Source organism: Schistocerca nitens, chromosome 9, assembly GCF_023898315.1.
Source record: "Schistocerca nitens isolate TAMUIC-IGC-003100 chromosome 9, iqSchNite1.1, whole genome shotgun sequence".
In the NCBI taxonomy this organism is placed as follows: domain Eukaryota; kingdom Metazoa; phylum Arthropoda; class Insecta; order Orthoptera; family Acrididae; genus Schistocerca; species Schistocerca nitens.
Genome location: NC_064622.1, coordinates 217292732 through 217306734, shown reverse-complemented (window position 1 = coordinate 217306734; position 14003 = coordinate 217292732). Strand labels below are relative to the sequence as shown.

Below are 14003 nucleotides of genomic sequence, written 5' to 3'. Positions count from 1 at the left end.
GTGGAAAGCCTTTAAGCTGAGACTGCTGAACCTCCGCTGTCCAATCGGCTAGCTGTCCTTCTGAGTCGTTATGCTAGCCATCTGTCTTCCATGCCTGCAAATCCGGCCCATAACATTTTTTTCGACGCCTCCTTGGATTTAGGGAATGCTGGCCGCCCTTCCTCCCTACTACCACTGGGAGTCCGCTTCCGTCAGCTGCTCCATTCTCTTTCCTTCCACTTTCCTAAAACTTTCTTGACAACTTGGGGTACAGCACCACCTTGGCTACGTCCGCGGACCTGCCTACTCCGTGACCTTTGTCAGTTTCCCAGGGATGGTACCCCTTCTCTTGTTTATCGTCGGGCATTTGCTACTCAATGCACACAAATGAAGGATGCCACATTTATTTACATTGATGGCTCAAAAACATCGTTAGGTGTTGGGAGTGCCTATATTGTTGGCGACACCCCTAATCGATTTTGGCTTCCCGACCAGTGTTCGGATTATACTGCGGAGCTTTACGCTGTTCTCCAGGCTGTCCAATACATCTGCTGCCATCAGCGGATACAGCATGTTATCTGCTCAGACTCTCTCAGCTCTCTCCTCAGTCTCCAAGCTCTCTACCCTGTCCACCCTCTGGTCCACCGGATTCAGGACTGCCTCCACTTGCTCCTTTTGGGGGGCATCTCTGTGGCGTTCCTCTGGATCCCAGGACATGTTGGTATCTGTAGAAATGAGGCGGCTGATATAGCGGCTAAGACTGCAGTCTCTCTTCTTCGGCCAGCTATTCGCATGATTCCCTTCGCCAATCTACGGAGTGTTTTATGTCGTCGTGTTGCTCTTCTATGGCACGCACATTGGTCGACACTTCCCAATAATAAATTGCGGGACGTGAAAGCTCTTCCCTGTGCTTGGACTTCTTCCTCCCGAACTCGTCGTCGGGAGGAGGTAATTTTAACTAGACTCCGGTAGGGCACTGTCTTTTTAGCCATTGACATCTTTTAAGCGGCGATCCTCCCCCACTCTGTCCCCACTGCTCTCAGCTGTGGACGGTGAGACACCTTTTACTTGAGTGCCCCTATTTTACTCCGTTACGCGCCCGTCTACAGCTGTCACCTGATATATCTTCCATTTTAGCAGATGACACAGGATCAGCTGGTCGCGTTCTCGAGTTCATTAGTGCCAGTGAGATGACGTCAGCAATTTGAAGCTCTTTTTGGGGACAAACAACCCCCCTTCTATAGTGGTTTTTTTAAGCTTTCCTTCTGTTTTTGGTTTCCACACTTTTTTGAGTTTTGCTCCCATTGCTGCTGGTTTCCAGTTTCGTTTTTTAGCTTTTCCTAAGTCAACACTGATTTCCTAGGAGGACTTGGTGCCTCAGTACTACCGACCTGCTGTCCGACTTTTTCTGGAGGGCAATGGGTCATTTACCATGCACAGGAGCCACAGTGCTCTGCTGTGGTAAGTGCATGTGGGGCTGAGTTCCAAGGAGAGGCCATTATTCTGAGGAACACCATTGCAGCAAGACGTGCAGCATTGCTGAAGTCACGGCCATGGCTTATTGAAGTTGTTGGCTGTCCTCTGGCCTGTCATTGGGATCACAGGCTGCCTATGTGAACATTTCCTCGCCCAAAATGATGCAGCCGACCACGAGCGAAGCGTCAGCTAGAGTCAGCAGAGTGAGGCATGTTTGCCTCACCGAGCAAACTACACACTGTGTAATTAAAGTTGAATAAAAGCATTTCTTTTGATCAGCAGTTTATCTACTGGGTCTCCTGGGCCATTATCACCACCACTCATGCTGTTGAGTGCAGTGACATTCTTCAGAATGGTGTCAGCAGTAGATATATGAGCACATCACTGTGCCATTTGGTAACAGCAAAGAGATCAGCAATGCCTACAATTGCCATCTGTGGCTGAAGATGTGATTCGACTACTGGAGGGGTGCGGTTTTGTCGACACATGATGGGATGGGTGCAGTCTTTTTGTCTCATTATTGTGTGACTGCAGGCTCAGGGCAAGATGTGGATTTTGCCACAGCTTGAGTTGTGCGTGTAAGTACAGTAGATGACAGGTGAAAACAGACAGTAATTGTAGGAGGCATAAATATGTGTTGGTTTTCACTTGGTTAGTAAGGGCAATAGGAGTGTCACAAACTAGAAGTGTGGCTCAGTTTGTAGTGGTTTATGAGCTGTTAAACATGAGTAGTGATACAGAAGGTGAAGCTAAGTTTGGGTCATTGTTTTGGTTTATAATAATATGAGCAGCCATTCAGGCAAGCATAGTTAAGTTATGGTAAGGAGTAATATGATAGTGTTATGCTCAAGTAGTGTAATCTGATTTTGGTTTTGTAGGGCAAGGAATATGACTCAGTATTTGAGCATCTAGGTTAGTGAGAAGCGTCAGGACAGCGGTACGTTGGAGTGGATTTTTTCGTTCACATTTGTGTGTAATTGATAAAAGGTAATTAATAGTGACATATAGGTGGGCAGATAAGTAATGGAAACTGATTAATACTTGTTGCTTGAATAATTAAAAAAATTAATTGGAAGGCACACACATCCTGGGTGAACTTTAACTGATACTAATATCAACAGACCTTAAATGTCAATACATTTAAGGTCAACATTCATCATTTAAGTTACGTGCTTCTTCACATTGATTCCATTGTGCATAGTCCTGATTATAACAATGCCGATGCAGGATTGCTCCTCCACTGCTCGCGCAAATTGCTCTTGTCTGCTCTGGACCTGCTGATGCAGAATTCTTGGCATGGGTGAAATGATGAACAGACAGGTGTGGTCGATGTGAATCTATGAATAAAACTGTACTTTCCTAATAACTTTTTCTAACCATTTTAATGTACTCTTGAAATACACATTTTTAAACAATACTGGTATGACGGATCTCGTCATACGTCTGCCCGCTACCACTTATAGAAACAAACAGTTGAAGATAAAGAAATTAATCAGTTGAAGAGCGTATCTCTTCTTTTTTGTAACAAAACATTGTCTCTGCCACAAAGCAACTTGTTAATTAACCTTTGGCTTTGTGTGTATATAGCTTATATAGGTAAAAGGAAAAAAATGGAGAAAGAAAAAATAATATGATCCATTATAGTAATCATGTCATGATCAGTACCACAGGGAGCAGGGTTTTCTTACCACAAGGGATTACCGCAGATGAGGTATTGAGAATTTTAAGAGATGAAATAGATAAGGTGTGAGCGAGCGGACAGTGCAAAGCAGTCTAAGAGATTAGGACGACTCATTGCTGAGGTGAAGGAAAGGGCTTATTTCAGATCTCCAGAGTAAATACAGATGGTGCGTAGAGAGTATGATGAATGGAGGTTCCAAAATGGTCTGGAGGTGAGAAATATGTGGATTATCGGAAGGAGGGAAAGGGGAAGCAGAGAGGAGGAAGGAAGAGGAGCATGCATGTGGATAGTTTACCTGTTGTTGCAGGACGGCCGAGTACCGTTAATGTAGTGGAAACTGTCAGTCCTCGGAAGAATAAATTAGTTTTCGATGGTGCTGTAATACAAATTCCTGGGGCTTAAAGCAGTGTACAAGGTAATGGCATTATTGAAGTTAGGGAGATGAATGTGGAGTACCAACTCCAATATCAAGTAGAGTTGTGGAAGCTGAGGTAGCTGCCAGAAGAATCCCAAAAGTGCCCCACTTGTGACAGGATACTTTCCGGGACTGGATCAGACTCTGAATGTGGCTCCCCAGCAGGGATACGACTTCCTCAAATCCTGCCCTGAAATGAGATCCATCCTTCATGAAATCCTCCCCACTCCACCAAGAGTGTCTTTCCGCCGTCCACCTAACCTTCGTAACCTCTTGGTTCATCCCTAGGAAATCCCCAAACCACCTTCCCTACCCTCTGGCTCCTACCCTTGTAACTGCCCCTGGTGTAAAACCTGTCCCATGCACCCTCCTACCGCCACCTACTCCAGTCCTGTAACCCGGAGGATGTACACGATCAAAGGCAGAGCCACGTGTGATAGCACTCACGTGATTTACCAACTGACCTGCCTACACTGTGAAGCTTTCTATGTTGGAATGACCAGCAACAAACTGTCCATTTGCATGAACGGACACAGGCAGACAGTGTTTGCTGGTAATGAGGATCACCCTGTGGCTGAACGTGCCTTGGTGATGGCCAGCACATCTTGGCACAGTGTTACACCATCCGGGTTATCTGGATACTTCCCACTAACACCAACCTATCAGAACTCCGGAGATAGGAACTTGCCCTTCAATATATCCTCTCTTCCCGTTACCCACCAGGCCTCAACCTCCGCTAATCCAGGTTGCCACCTCTCATACCTCTTCTGTCATTCAACAACATCTTTGCCTCTGTACTTCCGCCTCGACTGACATCTCTGCCCAAACTCTTTAACTCTTTGCCTTTACATATGTCTGCTTGTGTCTGTATATGTGCGGATGTGTGTGTGTGTGTGTGTGTGTGTGTGTGTGTCCCTAAGGTAAATCTTTCCGCTCTCGGGATTGGAATGACTCCTTGCCCTCTCCCTTAAAATCCACATCCTTTCGTCTTTCCCTCTCCTTCCCTCTTTCCTGATGAAGCAATCGTGGGTTGCGAAAGCTTGAATTTTTTGTTTGTCAGTGTCTCTATCAACATACCAACACTTTCGTTTGGTAAGTTACATCATCTTTGTTTTTAGATATGCTTTATGTACATTTATTCATTTGGTCACTGTTATTAATTATTTTTATTTTTATTCTTGTATTTGTAGCACCGATGATGGCTGTTAATCAGTTGAAATCAATTTGCGTAAATAAGGAAAACATGATTTTGCGACTGGTTGCTGCTTATTTGGTAACTTATAGTTACCTATGCATTTTCTGTAAATATTGTAGTTACATACACTGTTTGTATTCTGTAGTATCAGTGGCCCTCTGTTGACTGTTTGCCTTCATATGTGTTGAGCAAGCACAGCTCCATATGGATTTCATACACAATCTGTTTGATACTTTTACTTTAAATACCATTTAATATTGTAATTATAATTAATTGTGTAGTTGTTGATAACCCAGCATAATGCTAACCCTTTCAGATGAAATACTATCCTACAACTAGTTACCAATGTAGTTATATTAAATGAAATTGCAATTACATATCTTATTATACAACAGACACAGTACTTAATTGATCTGACAGTGTTCATTCACTAACCAGTGGCACTTCTGCCAATTATTCACACCGTCTCCATCATTGGCATCTTAAACATCTCCTCACTCCTTAACCAATTTTTAACATTACTCAGACCTGTGTTTCTATTTTGAATAACTATTTTGAACTTGTTTAGTTCATTCCTAGATATGTTTGTAACAATATTCATTAACTTAAATGTATCAGTATTCCTAATTAACAGTTATATTTTGCCCTGAGATTGTTCATCTCTCCTAGCTTCTTCTTGGAGAGAGCATATTGATAACCACATGCTAAGAGGATCCTAAACCACCACAGTTACACGGTGTTGATGGTCTGTTTCCCATTATGTAGAAGGTCTGGGGCTGTGGAGTGGTGTCCTAGTATAAAATGACCCACACCTCTGTTGGAAATAGTGCGATTTGTTTGAAGTATTTTCTCTGATGTTCGGGAGGAGACTGTTACTCAGCATCCTGTATCTGCACTATCCCAGTCCATCTGCCATTTGTCAAGATGCCAGTTAAAAATATGTAATGTATTGTTTATTCTTGAACTTGTAATTTCTTGTACTTTATCGGAGTTTTTATGTTGCAGCAAAATATTTTGCTGTGGGGTCAGCAAATCATATTTCCACAATGATCTAGAGTGTCTATGCTGGTATAATACTGAACTCTCCCATCGTCCTTAAAAGAACCACCCTTCAATCTGTATGTTTTTGGGTGGCTGTGTTTTATACCAGCACTTGATTGTGTGTTTTATAGCCCCCAGGGATAAGTTGCGGTTGGCAGTGCCAGCCCTTGCTATGTAACTGCCTTTTGGCATGTGGTTTCTACATGTGCTGAAGGATCTTTTCTGTTGTTGAGGAAAACTCTTAAATAGTGCTATGTGTCATTGAGGTTTTATCTGGTTATTGAACACAGTGGTGTCATCATCGTCGTCTTCAGTCTGAAGACCAGTTTAATGCAGCTCTGCACATTATTCTATCTTGTGCAAGCCTCTTCATCTCTCAGATATCTACTGCAAGTTAATTCATTGGTAACTCCTTGCACTATATGTCAAAAGGTTCTGTTCTCTTCTTGTCTGAACTGTTTATTGTCCAGTTTTCATTTCCGTACAAGGCTTAACTCCAGACAAATACTTTCAAAAAAGACATCCTAACACTTAAATTTATTTCAGTATTAACTAGTTTCTCTTCTTCATAAATGCTTTTCTTGCCATTGCCAGTCTGCATTTTATATCCTCTCTATTTGGGCCATAGACAGTTATTTTGTTGTCCAAATAGGAAATCTCATCTGCTACTTTTAGTGACTTATTTTCTAATCTAATTCCTTCAGCGTTAGTTTGATTACATACCATAACCCATTTTCTGTTTTTGTAAATGTTCATTTATATCCTCCTTTCAAGACACTGTCCATTCCATTCTACTGCTCTCTCTGACAAAATTACAGTGTCATCAGCAAACCTCCTAAGTTTCTATTTCTTCTCTTTGAACTTTTAATTTCTTCTCCAAATTTTTCTGTGGTTTCCTTTACTGCTTGTCAGTGCGCAGATTGAATAATTTTGGAGATAGACTACAACCCTGCCTCACTTCTTAACCACTGTTCCCTTTCATGCTCTTTGACTCTTACAAGTGCTAACTAGTTTGCGCACAAATTGTAAATAATCTTTAGCTCCCTGTATTTTGCCCCTGCTGTCCTCAAAATTTCCAAGAGTGCATTCCAGTCAACATTGCCAAAAGCTCTCTTGCCAAAAGCTTTCTCTAAATCTACAAATGCTGTAGACATGGCTTTGCCTTTTCTTAACCTACCTTCTATTAGAAGTTGCAGGGTTGGTATTGCCTTGAGTGAGTGTTCCTACATTTCTTGGGAACCCAAACTGATCTTCCCCTAAGTCAGCTTCTGCCAGTTTTGCTTTGTAAATAATTTGTGTCAGTAGTTTGCAACAATGACTTTCTGAACTAATAGTTCAGTAATATTCACACCTGTCTGCAGTTATTGTCCTTGGGATCGTAATTGGTATATTGTTTTTGAAGTCTGAGAATATTTTCCCTGTCTCATAAATCTTGTACACCAGCTGCACACAGGCTTGCCCAAATATATCAGTAGTATCTTCTACTCCGGGGACTTTGTGTAAGCTTAGGTCTTTCAGTGTTCTGTCAGATTCTTCTCGCAGGTCAGATCTCCCGTCTCATCTTTACCTTCTTCCTCTTCCCTTTCTATGATACTGCTTTTAAACCACATAAATGTAGGTATGTTTGCGGCTTTTGTTAGTTTGTCACTCCTGCTCCACTTCTGCATCTTTGAGAGCACATAGTTTCCTTTTTCTGAAAATTCTGTCTGGAGTCCCCAGATAACATCACCATTATATCAACATAAGCCACAACTCTGTCTGTTTCATCAGTCACTTCCTACAATTCCAGCAGTGTCTTAGATGCCAGGTCTGCTAATATTGGTCCACAGATTGAGTACTGTGGGTAGGATGTGCTAATCTTTATCTCCTTGTGCTGTCCAGCTTAGAGTAGTCAGTGAAACCAAGATAAAGGCATTTTGAGACCTGCAGACATCAGAAGTGATGGCATGTCTCTATTAATAGTAAAATTAGGAATATGAGATGAGCAGCCTGAGACTTCAGTTAATGAAGATGGAGTCCAGTGTCAGGATATCAGCACCTGCTTATCAGGCAAAAGAGAGCTACTAATAACAGATTCCTATTATTATTGTAATAAACATTATTATTATTTCATTTACTTCAATTTTATTGTATTTGGATTTTACATTAATATTATGACCATTAAATATTAATATGTATCTTCTATTTTCCTTTTCGATTTTAATCAGTTGTAATTTAAGCATAAATTATTCTTTCTTTCCAAAATTGGCTTCCACTTACGAACTCCACCCCCCCCCCTCCACCCCCCCCCCCCACACACACAAAATCTATTTTTAGTTATTGACTGGCTGAAATTCCATTTTGGTAATTTTCACAAGAGGTGCTAATCTGTTAAAAATATCAAATTTGCAAAAAAGTAGCTTCATTATTATAAAATGTGTGATAAGAGTGTTTGTATACGAGGCCAAATTCAACTGCAGTGAAACTGAAGAAAAGGGGGGGGGGGAGGGGTTGGCTCCATTACAAACTGGCAAAGGTACCTGCAAAAAGTTTGGAAACTACTGGTCAGACAGGACTGGAATATATTACTGAGATAAGGAATGGATCCCATACTCGGCTTAAATTTACAACCATTAGATTTCACACTTGATATAAAAGCTCATCATTCACCCTTAAATGAACCATATTTTTCCCACTATTTGGCTGTCAAAGAGGAATTAATGTAAATGTGTTGCAGCCCAAAATGTGAATGTTTTGCTGTCAAAAGTGCTAAAAAACTGCCCAGTAAATTAATACACTTGACTATGAGGAAAAAACCAATAGTAAATTTTCTTTGATGTGTATTTCAAAAGAGAAAATAATCTTAAGAGTGAGTGAGTGAGTGAGTGTGTGTGTGTGTGTGTGTGTGTGTGTGTGTGTGTGTCCTTATTTTATAGAATGAGATGCATGCGTAAGTTACAAGTTTATTTGCAGATGCATATCCAGCCAACTCAGCATACGCACATTCTGAGGAAAGAAACTCACTTCCTAATTTGTTACTTGTTATCTTCTACTTCTTTAAGCTATATTTTGTTGCAGGCACTGTGCAGCTGCCAGCTGAAAAATTTGCTAAGCCTGATGATGGTCCCGGACTTGTTGGAGAAAAGAAAAATATTATTCTTAATTCTGCTGAAGAATTGTTTGCAGAAATCAGGTAGCGTGATATTACCAAGGATGTAGTGAAAAGCTACAACTTTTTATTTTTTAAAGTCATTTGACTAGTTTAATGCTGTCCTTGATCTCTTCCTACCTTTTGGTCATCATATCTGTGTAACTGCTATATCTAACAAGCTCTTTAGCATATTGTAGTCCTTGTCTTCCTTTGCTGTTTTTTCTATCTACTAATACTACTACTACTGCTACTACTTCCATTATCAGAATAATTATTCCTGATTACTGTGGCAGATGTGCTGCTAACATGCCCTTCTTCTAGTAAGGGTTTTCCAATAGCACCACATTTCAAATGATTTTAGTTTCCTTGTTTTCTCACCTCCTGATTTCTGATGGCCCCCAATTCACTTCCCTGCAATGCCCTGATTCAAGCGTAGACTTTCAGGAACTTAATTCTCATTTCCTATCAGTGTATATGTGTATGCAACAACAGAGCTCTTTTATTGAATTAAACTTTCTTCACTTGTGCCCATCTACTTCTCACTATTATATTGCTCCTAATTTTGATGTTAATCAGGCCAGTATACTGCATTTCTTCCATCTTTGCTTTGTTAAATCTTAAACCAGTTTGTTTTTTAAATAAGCAGTTCAGTCCTTTGAACAGGTCTTTTTTTTTCAGTAAGTTTTTGATGGTTTTCTCTGAAATGGAAAAAGTGCAGTATCATCCAATGATTTGATTTTCACTTTAACAAAGGAAATTTGGTGATAAGTTAATACAAAACTGGATGCTTTCCTTGGTGACACTTAGCCATCAATGATGACAGCTAGATGGGCAAAAATGATGAAAAAATTGTTGGCCCAATAAATGTTGCCATTCTTGATGGTGAACATTGAGGCAGGTCACTTTCCACATTGAACCTGTTTTAGGGAGATCCAGAGATCTTTTGTGCTGATTTGTTGTTTTAACTTAGAACCAGACAACAATAAAATTGATAGGTTTCTCCTTCAAAGAAAGCAAAGATGGTCCCATCAGCTGGAAAAGTTATGAAGTTTTTTATCGGCATATGAAGAGTGTGATACCCATAAATAGAAAAAGGAGGAAAGAAAGAAAGAAGCAGAAGAAAAAGCAATCACTGGAGAAGACTACAAAAAGATATTGGATACTTAATGTGTTTTAGGATAGGACATAGCTCATTTGGCAAAGAAAAAAGGTCCTATTTCACCACAGTGTACCAGAACATTCATCTATAGTTTTCACCACAGAATTATGTTAGTGCCTTTAGAATTGCTACTTCAGCCACCATATTCACATGACTTCAATCTCTTATGTCTAAACATGACAAAATCATAGTCGGATAAAAAAATACCACTCAAATGGGGAGGTCATGATTGAGACTGATAGGTATTTTAGAGATCTTAACAATTCCTGTTGCTAGAAGGAGTTAAAAACGTGGCTGTGATGTTGGTAAAAGTTTGTACCCTTAAAAGAACAATATATTAACAAATAAATTTGTTTGGAAGAAAAATAGCATCATTATTCCTAATATTGGTTCTTTTAAATCAGCCTTGTCTTACTCCCTTGTAGATTTTGTGTTGTAACACCACTCTGTAGATCTTCCAACTCCCTGTCGGATGACCACATATCCACCGCAAATTGCTGCGAGTAGCCGTTTCAGCATTACCTCTCCCATCAGGCCCCAGTACATTGGTACAACCCACATTCAGAAACCAGTGGTGTTACAGAAATCCGGGATGTCAGTTTAGCATTCTGACGTGGTGACTACATGACACCTGTGGCATCTACACTACAGAAAGCTGGGGTAAGGTGGTATAAATACAGCCTGCCCAGAAGACAACACACATTGAGGTGGCAACTACTGTAGAGCAGACTACCATTGTGTGGTTCATAGAGGCGTCTTTGCTCAGTCACTGTCTGCTGGTGCAAACAGACATCAGCCAGTGTCATTCAATGGGACTGCTTGCCATACGGTCCTGCATCTGGCACCAACTGGCTCAAGTGTCCAACTAGGACCCTACTATTCCATACTGACATCGACAGAAGCTGCCAGCCAGACGTCGAGGGCCAGTTCCTGGGTGACATTAATTTCACTTCAAACCACTGCCAAGCAGGGTCTTAATGCAACCATCCATTCAGAGGCCTTGAGGTTTGACTGCATTGCCAGCACTGATTCATAAGTCAGCTTCTGCTGAGCAGTCTGCCCAAAAAGAACATTCTGCCCCAATCCACACTGTGCTGTGGCCGAAATTGACAATGTATCACTTTCAATGTCCATGTGTTTGACATCTATCCTGCCTACAATGTGGGCCTATAGCATCCCTGTATTCTGTTTGAGACAAGTAAATATATCTGACTACAACATGAGCATTGCTGAATTTGTTCCTGCTCCCCTTTAGTGAACCCACTTCTGCTCCTCTGCTCTCTGTCGGGGTTGACAGTACAAAATGCTGCTGATTTTGTTACAGTAGATATTGCGGACTATTCACCCATCTTTACATTTTAGCCCCATTCTTATAAAGATTGTGAATACCTTATTCCACCTTACATTATAAAAGACTTCCTCTGTGACCACTAATTCTTGGAAGGTATCCAGTCGTCCATAATTAAATGAAATGTGAGAACTCTCTCCTGCCTTTTCCTTTCTTGAAATTAAACTAATCTTTGTGCAATACATCCTCAGAATTACTTTCAGTTCTTCTGCGAATTGGCACACTTGTTGTCAGATGGTATGTATGTAGAGGTGGTGGACAAAATTATGGAAACACCCAAAACAGAATGCATTACCATGCCTTATACATTGTACGAAAACTGTTGGATTCCAGAACAGCTTCCAGCCATCGTGGAATGGGTTAATACAGGTCCTGTATGGTTTTCAAAGGAATCTTATGCTGTACTTCTTGCAAGGTAACAGTGAGTTCAGGTAACAATGATAGAGGTGAATAGCGATCATGCTTCCTTCTCTCCAACTTAGACCACAAAACCCCAATAATATTGATATCTGATGACCATCATGGCCAAGGCAGATGTGACAATTAATCTTCATGCTCACAGAACCACTCTTGAATGACGTGATTATCTACATCTTCCTCTATTCTTTGCAAAGTTTTCTGAAGTGCATGACAGAGTTTATGCCCCACTGTACCAGTTTTAGGTTTTCTCGTCGTTACATTCACATACAGTGTGTGGGAAGAATGATTGTTCATATGGTGGCAATATGTAGAGGGTTATATTATATTCCTAGAGTCATCACTTAAGGCCAGTCCTTTAAACTTTGTAAGTAGGCTGAGATGTTTATATTTTCCCACCTCCATGTTGCAAATGTTTTGAGTGAAATGCCCAGTCGTGCTGTTGTTTTCCCGTCATTTCTACCAACATTGAGAGTAGTTTAGTTCTCGGGGTTTTGTAAAATTCCTGGATTCATGTCTCGTAGCTGTGCAGCCTATGAAAAGGATTGCGGAAGACTCCCAAATAAATTCCAAAGTACAGTGCAGTTTTAATACCAATATATTTCCAGGACTCTGGTGTCCGAGCCTGGTGAACTGTACCGGTTACATCACATGTACCCAAAGTTGACATCAGACGACTCAGAGTTCACAACAATCAACAAATGAGTGAGCCTACAATACTTATGCTCGCAACCATAGCCAAAAAACGAGTGCCCCAAGTCGCCTGCGTGACCTCTATTTATACTTTTGTTAACAATTACCTACAATGAAAATTACAATTTTATGTAAAATTACAATTAAAAGTTAAACCGAATATGAGCTACACATTGCTAAAAATTTACAATCTCGGTGATGAACAAGGTGAACCTATTTTCAACTTAGTTACAAGTTAATATAACATTTTCTTACTAATTATGTTACAGGTAACAATTACATTTCTAAATTTGTTTATAACAAATCAACTAGTGTCTGAATTTTAGTGCTAACATAGGTTTACTGGTACATCCTGACCATGTGCTCTATTTCTTTTGATTAGTTACAATATTAATTTTACATTTATATTGTGTTTCTCACATAAGAACAATGTTAAATGCTTTTGACACATTCAAAATGCACACGGTGGCTTTTACACATATGGTTTCAGCAAAGCATCGTTTTTGAATTATATGTATACTGAAATAGTGGTTATTTTTGTATCTAATGGACAATTTGGACTGGTGTTGATCTTTATTGCTCTCCGAGGGGTTCTGATAGGTAGCAATGAGATACAGTAATATTTCAAGGCTTTCTTGGGGTAGTTTATATTTATCTTCAAGGGTCTGCCAGTTCAAGTTTCTTCACCATCTCTGTGACTCTCTCCCAAAGCTCAACAACGATTAATGCTGCCCTTCTCTGTATACTTCAATATCCTTGTTAGTTCTGTATGATACTGACCCCACACACAAGAGCTATATTCTAGTGTCGCATGAGCAGTTTGTAAGCAATCTCCTTTGTAGACTGATTGCATTTCACCAGTATTCAACCAATAAACCGAAGTCTGCCACCTGCTTTACTCACAACTGAGCCTATATGATCATTCCATTGCATATGCAGGGGCTGGATAAAAAGTAAGGAGAACTATTATTTTTTCCCTGAAATGACTTTATCGAAAGAGGTAGTTACAGTTACACACCTTCAATATAATTGCCCCTATTACTTATGACCTTTTGCCAAATGTGCAGAAGGTGTCATATACCATCTGCATGTCTCTTCCTATTGATGTCCCATATTGATTGCCCTATAGCATGGATATCATTATCTCTGGTGTTGTATTGGATCCCTCACAGTGGTTCTTGTACTTTGGCAAAGAGATCTAATCACAAGAACCCATGTAGGTTGAGTGCAGTAGATGTTCCAGACTCTCCCATTGCCAGCTGTGCAAGACGTCCTGGATACCAGCAGCAGTGTGGCATCATATATTGCCATGCAAAATGATGGGGTACTATTCCTCAAAATGTTGTTGCTTTCGCCTGAATGCTGGATGAAGGTGGTGGTGCAGGAACATGCAGTAGTGTGCAGTAACTACCATCTTCCTTGGTGGCACAGCATGATACAATTTTACCCCATCACACCATATGCCACAG

The 14003-nt window shown here is 40.5% G+C and overlaps 1 protein-coding gene across 1 annotated transcript in view; it reads left to right on the top strand.

Annotated features, from left to right (window-relative positions):
• The window catches only part of LOC126204429 (vacuolar protein sorting-associated protein 33A), a 112080-nt gene that overhangs the window by 39563 nt on the left and 58514 nt on the right, over positions 1-14003 (top strand). The window contains exon 6 of the mRNA XM_049938819.1: positions 8845-8959. Coding sequence (XP_049794776.1) covers positions 8845-8959 — 115 coding nt within the window. The remainder of the gene's footprint in view (positions 1-8844; positions 8960-14003) is intronic.